General features: G+C 40.8%; 1 protein-coding gene across 1 annotated transcript; it reads right to left on the reverse strand.

Annotated features, from left to right (window-relative positions):
- Positions 1 to 89: 89 nt before the first annotated feature.
- Positions 90 to 7,295, reverse strand: vwa7 (von Willebrand factor A domain containing 7). Its single transcript, XM_020600297.1, has 17 exons — positions 6,973 to 7,295; positions 6,514 to 6,747; positions 6,149 to 6,245; positions 5,767 to 5,901; positions 5,540 to 5,658; positions 5,471 to 5,499; positions 5,173 to 5,342; positions 4,630 to 4,742; positions 4,421 to 4,537; positions 3,799 to 4,029; positions 2,814 to 2,946; positions 2,486 to 2,638; positions 2,284 to 2,376; positions 1,889 to 2,172; positions 1,304 to 1,440; positions 860 to 1,019; positions 90 to 723 (listed from the first exon to the last, which is right to left on the reverse strand). Exons 1-17 carry the CDS (start codon positions 7,213 to 7,215, stop codon positions 175 to 177), a joined length of 2,997 nt encoding a protein of 998 aa, XP_020455953.1. The 5' UTR covers positions 7,216 to 7,295; the 3' UTR covers positions 90 to 174.
- Between the last annotated feature and the right edge of the window lie 3,321 nt (positions 7,296 to 10,616).

A 10,616-nucleotide genomic window follows, 5' to 3' on the forward strand; every position in this document is an offset into this window, starting at 1 on the left:
AATGAAGAAAGACACATTTCTGTGCATTACATACACTTGTTTTTCAAATTTTATTTTTCAGAAAGGACAAGCTTTACTGGATATCTCCTTTGATTAATGCCTTATCCGGGAGGCTGCAATTCAGACATCAACACAGATTTGTTTATCCAGCAAAATATTTGTAATCACATTGACCTAGTGCAGAGGAGACCACAGCAGGCCTAACAACAACAAACAGACACCTATGAGTGTAATCCGTCCAGTTCCACCGGTGTCTGGGCTCCTGGCTGTGACTTGCTTCTGCTGACCAGATGTGAGATGGCATCGCTTCATGTTTCCAGCTGCATCCCACACTAGCAGCTCTGCCTGAGCAGAGCAGCAGTTTGATGTGTACCTCACCCACAGTGGCTGAGATGAGCCCAGTACCCATTCGGAGACATTCAAAGGGGGGTCTCCTTTCTTTAACCTGGCTTTGTGGTGGTGATGGAGGTAGTGGCCTTCACTGGTTTTCTTCTCCTGGTGGGTGGGGCCAGGCTGGGCCTCTCCCAGGTTGTCGTCTGCAGGTGGGGGGCTGTGAAGTAAAGTCAGAATACCTTCACCTTTCTGTAGCTGGAGGGCAGCAAGGCCAGAGCGCCCCCTGTCTGACACAACCAGATATACACTCCAGCTAGATTCATTGCAAGTGGAAGGACAGTTGGACTGCCCTACTGCGGTGGAGCAAGATGGTGGGGATGTGTCTGCATCCTATAAGAGAAAGAGGAAGTGATGTCAGTGCCACAAAATCTTTGATCAGAGACAGATTAATTTTTAACTTCTGAATAAAATGGTAGAAATAGACACCAAACTAAATACATCCCTCAAGCTCAAAGCAGGGTCTTACCGGAGGAACCACTGTCAAGTAAGTCACTGCATAATTTGAGTCTGTAGAGTCAACAGCATGTACAGTGAGTGTAAGCGTAACAGTCACTCCTGCCTGAGCTGTGGCAGGAGTGTGGAGGTCCACCTGGCCACAGAAAGACTTCTGTTCTTCAACATGGAAGCTGAGGGACAAAACTTAAATTTTATAAGCAGTAGTTTTAGTTATGTCTGCCAGCACAAATAAAGCTTTGTACAAAACTGTGATTTTTTTTTTAAATGTACAATGCCACGTTTCCCAATATTTTACTGAGACTCAGTAGTCCTTCAAAGGTGTGAAATATTCTTTTCTAATATCGCAGTTCATGGCTGCAAAGTAAGGACATAAAATAACTGAATGGCAAGATTAGAATCTTTGATGTTCACTCGAAGATCTGTAGATTTATTATTTTATTTATGTTTGCTTTACCTGTGAGGTCCTCTTGTATGAAGATATCCACAGTCGTCATCAGCAGTCAAAATGAAAAGTCGAGCTGGGCCATGGTTCAGGATGTCAAAGTCCACCATTGTGCTGTGACCAGGTACCAAGCGGGGGGCAAGCAATACCTGAGGAGATAAGACTGTCACAGCAAGCCCAGTGGATATGAGGTACATTAATATGAAATATTATAAAACAGAAAATCCACCAACACAGTTGTATGGAAAGTAACACCAAAGTTGGAGGCCTTAAGATCCAAACAATTAGTTATAAAGATGCTTAAAATATTCCACAATCTGATGATAATTCTCTCTGGGTTTATCACTATGAAGGGCGCCTTTCACATTACATGTAGTCATTTTTTCATTTTTTAATAAAAAATATTGATAAGTGCAGCTTTATATTTATGTTACATTAATTAAGGACACTGAATTTGTTTGTCAGAAAAGAGAAATAAATATCCATGAAGCTTACAGATTTAGTTAAATGAGTAAGCAATATGATGTACTTGTAAAAGCCAAGTTCAAATTCTGTACAACATTAGACCATGTCTTGTTTAGTATTACTACAGATCACCTGTATCTGAACATGAGTGGGTAGCACCATCTCTGTGGAAACTCTCTCCAGCTTGTTTCCTCTGCTGTCTTGGCCTGTAAGACGAACACAGAAAGGAACTCTGGGGACAGAGTCCACCCAGCCCACCAGTTCCTCCACAGAGGAGGATGATGGAGAAGAGGAGGAATTCAGCCGCACATGCCGAAGGGTCTCCCCTTCAGCTCCCAGCAATGTCACGTGACTGAAAGATACCTCCTCATCTGAAGCCAGGCCTGTCACTGCCAGCACCAGGAAGGCAGAGCCACCTGGGAAATTAAATAAGGAGCAAAGCAGTTTTGCTAAATGGCAGGCACATTCCTGGACACAGTCAGTGACTTACCACTAATTATATTAGGAAAAGAGTCATAATCCCTCACCTGCTACTGGACTGCCCTCCACTCTTGCCAGACCTGGGTGTGTCTCATTGGTTACAGTAGCAAAATAATACAGGAAATCTACGCTGCTGTCACCTGGGGTGGGCAGATGAAAAGACAAATATTTCTTCATTTCATTGGTATCAGGTCCCAGTAATCATCTGTTAGTGGTTTGGTTCAATGTCTAATGTGTTTTTTCTTTTACCTATTACATTGAATGTTAAGTGTCCATTGCTCTTGGCGTACAGTTTCCACTGGCCTGGCTCTATAGGAGGAAGCAGGCTGATGCGGTACAGTCCCTCAAAGTGCTCCAACTTTGCAAGGGGCTCCTGCTCACTGAACAGGGACTGATTTTGGTCTGTCAAAGAGAGGAGGATAAACAAATGGCCTCATTTTGTAACCAAATGCAAAAGTGGTTTTGAAGATGAGCAGGCACAAAGTATAACTCACATATAGTAATTCCCAGAATAATCAACTCATGCTACCATCACAAACTTATACATGTATGTCTTATGACTTTGCTGTGCAGTTACCTGAGGGACTGGTAAGGATACTCTCCATCAGGACACCAGTGACATGTAGAGTCACGGTTTTTACTGCGCTGTCAACTCTAAAGGAATGGGAAGACGTCAACTCTCGAACACTCGCTACATGGAGGAGAGTCACCTGGGGAGGAAAGAGAAAATATATGTTTATGTACAATACCTGAACAGTGAAGGCACATATTCACTTCAAAGAGTCAATCAGTATAATAAAATGGATCTCATGACATCTTGTATGTAAAAGGGGTCATTTGCAGTGACAAACATAGGGATAGTCATTATGGAACTTTACAGTTCTCCATCAGCTCTGCAAAACATTTTAGTACTTTTCGAGTGATTGTTTTGATTTTACAGCCTGCAGTTTCACTGTTTTGGTTCCCTCTCACTGCTCTGATCAACCTCATCTGCAGCTGCAGGCAGCACCTTCATGGTACACTGGCTGCCAGCACCAAAGTTAGCAGTGGACAAAAATGGTGGACAAAGTGGAGTATGCAGCAGTTGGTGCTGGTGGGGACTAAAACAGAGCTACAAAGAGTGAAAACTTACTTCTTGGACAGTAACATGACTCCAGACGAATGATAATGTTGCTGGATGTATATTATTAGCTACCAGTTGCTAAGAAGTTTGCCGTGGCAACTTTATAAAAGTATATGTCAATTTACATCTGCCTCCAAGTAGCCAAAAAAAAAATCTATAAGTTGTTTATAAGAATATGAACCAGGCACTCATTATAATGATGTAGCTCTTGTATTACAATGATGTAGCTCTTATGACCCCACATTAGGTCACAAGATAAATTTGATAGGTTTCAATATGATCAGCAAAAATGTAGTAGAAAAAAGTATTTGTGGAACATGGATTGTTTTTTGTTTTCCTCAAAATTATTCTGACATAAGTGACCACAACCACTTAAAATGTCCACAAACCAAAAACACTGGGGAATTGTTGATGCCCATTAAAACCCTTATTGTTGTACCTTGTCAGCAGATGTGTTATCCTCTACTATGGTAGAGACCTTGTGGATGTCAGACTTGGTGGTGAATATTGTCAGTCCTCCTGAGAGGGAGGACAGGGAGGAGTAGAGAGAGAACCGATCCGGAGCCACAGGTTCCATACTCCTCTTTCTCCTCCTCCTCCTCCTCCTCCTCGTTCTCATTCCTCTGCTCTTTGCTGTGTAGGTTTGGTCTACAGTTAGGAGAAATGTCACCTGTGGGAAAACCAGATCAGAACTGCAATTCACATAATGATATAATTTTTTGAAGCCATCACTGCCCTCAAACACAGATAACTTCCTGATCTGCCAATCACTTCCATTGTTGTAACTTGTCTGAATGGTCAATGTCATCATGTGAAACGTTTTAGGTCTGAGATGTTAAATCCAAATGTGTTTTATTTAGATGTAGGGCTACCAGTTAAAAATCAGAAACAGTTAAAACCCTAAAATTGTCTTCAGACCACGTCCAGATTTGTCTCTTTGTAGAAGACATCATTAATAGTTCTTCTGTCTGCTGATCATCTTTATACAATTCAAATGCATGTGTATAAAACTGAAGACAAGCTTTTATTAGAGAGAAAAAATCTTTCAAATTTAAACAAGCCTTGCTGTGTTTTTCCAGCGCGAGGGCCTTCACTGCATCAAACATGTGGGCGTCTTTAGGGGAAGCATCAGTGAACACAAAGATGTCTGACAGTGGTGGACTGTGGGTGAGAGCCAGCTGAAAATGCACAGCAACATGGGAGATGATGCCACATGTACTTGCAGTTCACATACTCATGATCATTTTAAAGAAAAAGTAACAAAATTTGCCTGAATGGCAGAGAGGCACATCTCTGGTTCATCTCCTCCTCCCAGCGCCGTCAGGTTCTCCATGTACTGCATAAACTGGTTTGGGTCATCAGTCTCATACACTGGTCCTACAGCTGCAGAGAATGGTAGACCAAAAATGTTAGTTGGTAAGCAATACTGTTCAGCCTCAGTCTGCATTGCCTCACCGGAGACAAATTGTCAGACTTTATTCAGTTGTCTATAAAGCTACAAAAAGCTTTGATTTTATGGTGACTGAATGATTAATATGAGATAAAAAGTCAAAAGTCTAAAAGTGTGTGGATACCACAGTACTCTATGGAGCACCACAGCACAGGTGTGTAAAATCTAGATTATTATTGTTTCATGAACAAAAGCAATAAACAGCTCATGGATAAGTGGTAAAAGACCATTATGGTCCCAAGTCAATAAGAGAAAGTCTCACAGAGATTATTTATAGATTCAGCCCAGTTCTTTAGGCAAATATTTCCAGCTCTGTACAGCACTGTTTTCATTCCAGGCTTTTACAAATATCTGTAACCTCACCTGGGTCATGGAAGGGTACAAGCAGAAAGGTGCCGGGCTGCCCAGAGCTGTTGGGTCGGCTCTGGATGATGGAGTACGCCCGGAAGCGGGCAGCGGTGATCTCCTCAAACATGCTGCCTGTAGTGTCCATGACAAATACCAGTGCAGGGACATGTTTCACACTGAAGAGCCTGCCAACAAAGATGTTTGCAAGAAAATAAGTCCTAAATACACACTGCTGAAAATTGAGAAGTTGTAGGGCTTCATATATTATTCAGTGTTCTGTATACTGGGAAATGTAACAGTGACTGAAACTGACTTGAGGAAGGTTTTGTGGCCCACAGAGGTCTCTCAGTACACTCAGGGTGGCTTCTGCAGCCAACGTTGCAGCTTCCATATGGAGGTAATGGTGAGGGGAGAAGAAAGGTGAGGTGCTGTCCTTGTTGATGCCCCCTTTAGCCCCCATGTAGCGGCTACTGTCCAGAATACCTCCATGACTACATTTGCCTGAAAAATAAAAAGCCATTAAAACACTCTATACAGAAAATTGTTTTCATTTGAATTGACTTATCCTTTGGCTATTTGCAGAACTGCATCTCTTGGTGGTGGACACACCCTCAGGTTTTGGAGGGAAGGTGCTGAAGTAACCGGTGGTGAGCAGCTGGGAACCTTGCTGTGTGGCTGTTGGTCTTGGCAGGAGGTTGTTTCGACAGGTGACACTGAAACACTCCATACAGGTAGAAATGTCTTCTGTGGACAGAAAGAATGAGGGTTTGGTTGAGGTTGATCAGTGTTAAGGTAAGTAAGATCATTGTCCCCACCCCCACCATGCAATTGCATGAAACCTAATATAATAATAATAAAATCTGTGAATTGTATAGATAATCATCTTAGGTTTCTGCTGAAAATCAGTAACCAGTAATGCTGAATCATGATTCACTTGTTGGTGTGATAAGGTGGGCATCTGGGTAATTACAGACATGAAGATATGAATTACCTGCAGCCACAGGGACAGCAGGCTCCTCTGGCTGCAGCAAGTGAAGGTAAACAGTGTGCTGGCCCATCTCCACCCAGTTACTGTGGCTGTAGAAGTCCTGGCATAATAATAATAATAATAATAATAACATCACAACTAATGCCACTCATATCAGTGAAGGTAGGCCTATCTTATAACTTTTATAACTTATCTGACCCTACATCAGGACTATTAATCAAGATTGAGGAGGATCCTACTACTACATTTAATGCCACTATTGTATTGTTATTTAGAGGTAACATTTTTCATGGTTTTACATTGGCTCTGGTGCTTCCTAACATGAGCAATGACTCATCAGAGCTGATGCATGTGGTGCTGCTGTGTACCTGCAAGGAATGGAATAGCTTGCCCAAGCTGTGACGAGCACTTTGGTACTCTCTGGCCCGTACTGAGAGCAGAGTCTGATCCCAGAACTGCTGTAACATCACTATGGCGCTGTCCACGCGCTCTGAGTCAAAGTGGTACACCGGGTTGGATCTGGTGGAACTCAGGAAGTCCATGGCAGCGTTGGATGCCACCACCTCTCCCACAGCTCTCCAGAAGCCACGGCCCAGTCTGGTCTGTGGGAAATACAGATTGACCTTTTACTATCATTGGAAGAAGAAGTTGTTCTGTGCTCAATATCACATTGTAATATACACAGAGGCAATTTCTTTAGTGTGCATTCAGTGAAACTGTCTATAAGCTACTGATGCTGACTCACTTCAGTCTGTTTTTTCTATAAACCAAAAGTAGGTCTTGTATACTATATTAATTAAATATCCTGATTGGAAGCATCAGCTCACCTGTTCCTCTGTGTGGTATCTCTCGTGTTTATTGGTGCTCCTCAGAGTCTCCAGTGTGATGTTGAGAATGGCCTGCTCTGTGATGGACTGGTGTGTGTGTGAGTCCCAGGACAGTGTTAACACTCGAGACCAAAAGTTGGGGAGAAAACTCATGCATTGTAAAGCCAGCAGAAGGTAAATGAGAATAAACCAGTGCATCTGTTTCCTACTCCTTTCCCAGATTCTTCCTCTGTCATGTGACATTGTGTCCTGGAGATAGGGTGAATAGATCACATCCTCCCTGCATAAAGCAAAATAAAATGTTTTTGTAGTCAGTTGTGACACAAAACATGGTCTTATATCCAGTGTGATGACATTCAATAGGCATGGCAGATGGCATACACCTAAATAGATGCTAAAACGCTTCACAGAGCTGATGGCACCTGCAGAATCAAGATAATTAGCTGTGGGTTCATCGTTATAAACAACACCTGTTGCATTGTACATAATCATTTGAGCCATTGTTCATGGAAAAAATTGGGGCAATTTACATAAATCTAATTTAATCTCTTAAGGTTTTTTGCCTTTTTTTTTATTTTGTTGAAGAATTATATATTATGAGTACAAACATTAAAGGCTTTTAGCTGAACTGAACTAATAATACCAAATGAGTTCTTTAGTGATTCATGATTTTATCATATTAAAAACTACTGACCCAATTAACCTCTTGTTCACTGATCAGTTCGCGCCAGTAATCCATGTGTCTTTTTGCATTCTAAATTGAGAACACAGAGACTTCCCCTTTCACTCATTCTGCAAGCAATGCCTGATACTTGTTCACCAGTTAATATCGTGTGGTGTTTTAACATGTAAATAAAGTAAAACTTGTGCACTGTGGTTCACTTCAAGTATCTTCTCATAATCTAATTAATGCAATTACAGTTTTTTAACTAGAGATTATCCTGACACCAAATCTCCTACTTAATCACGGTGCAATATATATTTTACAAGTAATAATTAAAAAGGAAAAAACAAAAATTACAGCATGCTATAGCGCTGATTTTTTTATTATAATTTTAATTATAGTTTGCATATTGCCAGGCAACCATAAACAAAGCTGCTACTGATCATGTATGGATTTCTAAACAAAATCAGTGTTCTCACCTCAGTTCATCCTGTCAAACTCCTTCTCTTCAGATTTTGTTTAGACACCACAGCCTTTAGCAGACACGTCACAGTGCGGTGGTAAGCCACAAAAATATGTTCATATAACAATGTAGACTTTCATCACAACTGCTCCTGGTATCACAACGTTCTTGTCTCTGTAGCAAAATTATTGAGTCTTTATGTTGGTCTGTCTTCGGGCTCTTGTCTCTGGCTGGCTCCTCAGTAAAAAAATAATAACTCAGATATGAATGGAAGAAGCACTTTGTTGAGTGTCCAGTTGATACCGCGTGGTTTGGGTGTGTTTCTTAAAAAAGGGGCACACCATGAGGCAGAAGAAATCCTGTCGTAGCGTCCCTACTGCCTTGTGCTCCTCCTTACCCCCCATTATTGCATGGTGCATTGATTCATCACAATAGGGTTGCATATATTACCAGCCAAGGTGTTCAAGTTAGGCTTACCCCAACCCCCCCGCCTTCCCTCACTTTCTCTTTTCCTAACACCAAAATCACTGCTTGTCACAACTGCAAACACTACAACCCCTCCTGTCTCCCTGGTTACTCACATTTCTAATGGCAATGCAAAGAAGGGTGTCAGTTGCTAGCCAACTCTAAGGACAGTGTTGAACTTCAGTTTATGTGACTGAATGGTGAATGTATGTGAAACTGTTCTGCTGTTCTGGGTTCCTGTTGTTTCCAGGACTTGGTTCTGGTATGTTTCTCAACTACCCTATAAGAAATCAACTGTAGCTTTCAATAGCAAAAATATCTTCTCCTAGATAAGGAGTGAAAGAAAAACAAAGAGATGAGAACATTTGTTGTTTGCAAAATTGTGTCTGACATGTCCTACTGCAACTCCCTGGGAAACCACAAGGAATAAAACACCACAAAAAAACAAAATGTTTTCTATCTCAAGAGCAAGAGACTTGACCACACAGCTACAGAAGGATGAGAAAAACTTTTAAACAGTGTGCATTGCACCTAGCACCATACACATACTTGCAGAAGCAAAAGACAAAGGTGAAACTGTTCTGCTGTTTTGCTAAACCTCTGAGTTTACTAGAAGCCAGCTGCAGGTGAAGTTAGGATATGTTTCCTGCCACGATGTGGTTACAGGGGCCGGGTGTTTGTTTCCATGCTGATGCTTTCTCACACTGGTTGTGCTGCAGCCAATAGATCACTGACCCAGTTTAACAGTGATGAGAATTAACACACCAACTGCTTCCATATCAGCATAGATATTTTCTGTGGTCTGCCATAATCTCAGTCATAGGTCATGCTATTAGCTAAGTGCTCAGTAGTTGATATGCAAACCAAAAATACTTCATGTAATTTATCTACAGTATTATCATGTCACTGACACATAGCTAGTGTTTATGTTACTGTACAGTATGTTGTCACTGGACTGACTGTAGGTGTGTATAGTTGTCTTTCTGTGTAAGTTATCATTCTGATCAACTGATAACCTGCCAGGAGTATAGCCATTTTTCACCCAGATGTGGAAACATTTTGCTGAAATAAAAAAACTTATTAGCAGGGTTATTATAATGCAACACATTTTTGTTAAGAAAATTGGTGACATTGGTGTAATACTGGCTAAGCAGGTTTTGTTTTTGACATGGTGACTGGTAAACAAAATGTCACAACACTATCAAAAATTGTAACTAATATTTATATACGGAGATGATTTTGGGTGTTTGGATTAACTAAACATTCTGTTTATCTTTATATTTTACTCATAAACATGAAGCTGCACTTGTATCAACTCCTCTCTTCTGTCTGCAGATTAACAGTCCACAGGTTGGGTGCTCGGACTTTGATTCGCTCCCTGGAGATGCAGGAGAGAGAGTGTTAACACACTAACATAACATAGTGAATATGCTAAACATCAGCATGTTGTAATATTGACATTAGCATTTAGCTCCAAGTACCACTGTGCCTGTAGTACAGCATCACAGAGCTGCTACACAACTGTACAGTCTTTGTCCTGATCTGGTTCTCAGTCAAGACAGACAGTGTCTGTTCCCAGCTATAATATATGCACAGCCATTAAAGTCAAGACAGAATTAACTTGGTGACTTAGATTTCTTAGTAATAATTCTCTGTAAATATTTTAATGGCATTATATTTACACACCTTACACATCTGGATTTAAATGCATGTAAAACCAAGCTATTGCTTTTCTCTAATTTAAGAAATAAGCCATCTGACATTGTTGACATGCAAAATGTCATTGGAAGAAGGTCGAGGTAGTTATATGCTACAGATATCTAGGAATCTGGCTTGATGAGTGTGTAAAGCCCCTGTAAAGCCTGACACATCAAAAAATAGCCAGAACATTTTAATTTTTCAGAACTGAGATGTTTATTAAACCTTTTAACGAAATCCAAAATATAATTCATGATTCAAAATTCAAGATTCACGATTTTTATTTGCCATATATGCATAGACAGACAGTCCAGGCATATAGGAATAAATGTGCCATATTTATTTATTTATTTT

The sequence above is a fragment of the Monopterus albus genome, unplaced genomic scaffold (genome assembly GCF_001952655.1).
Source record: "Monopterus albus unplaced genomic scaffold, M_albus_1.0 scaffold46.1, whole genome shotgun sequence".
In the NCBI taxonomy this organism is placed as follows: domain Eukaryota; kingdom Metazoa; phylum Chordata; class Actinopteri; order Synbranchiformes; family Synbranchidae; genus Monopterus; species Monopterus albus.

What these genes read in the sequence shown, in the direction of transcription:
- vwa7 (XM_020600297.1), bottom strand. Translation starts at nt 7,215, where the DNA reads ATGTCACATGACAGAGGAAGAATCTGGGAAAGGAGTAGGAAACAGATG. An exon ending in ATTACCTCCATATGGAAGCT is followed by an intron (nt 5,500 to 5,539) that starts GCAACGTTGGCT and finishes GTGTACTGAGAG; the next exon opens with ACCTCTGTGGGCCACAAAAC. An exon ending in TGTACCCTTCCATGACCCAG is followed by an intron (nt 4,743 to 5,172) that starts GTGAGGTTACAG and finishes CATTCTCTGCAG; the next exon opens with CTGTAGGACCAGTGTATGAG.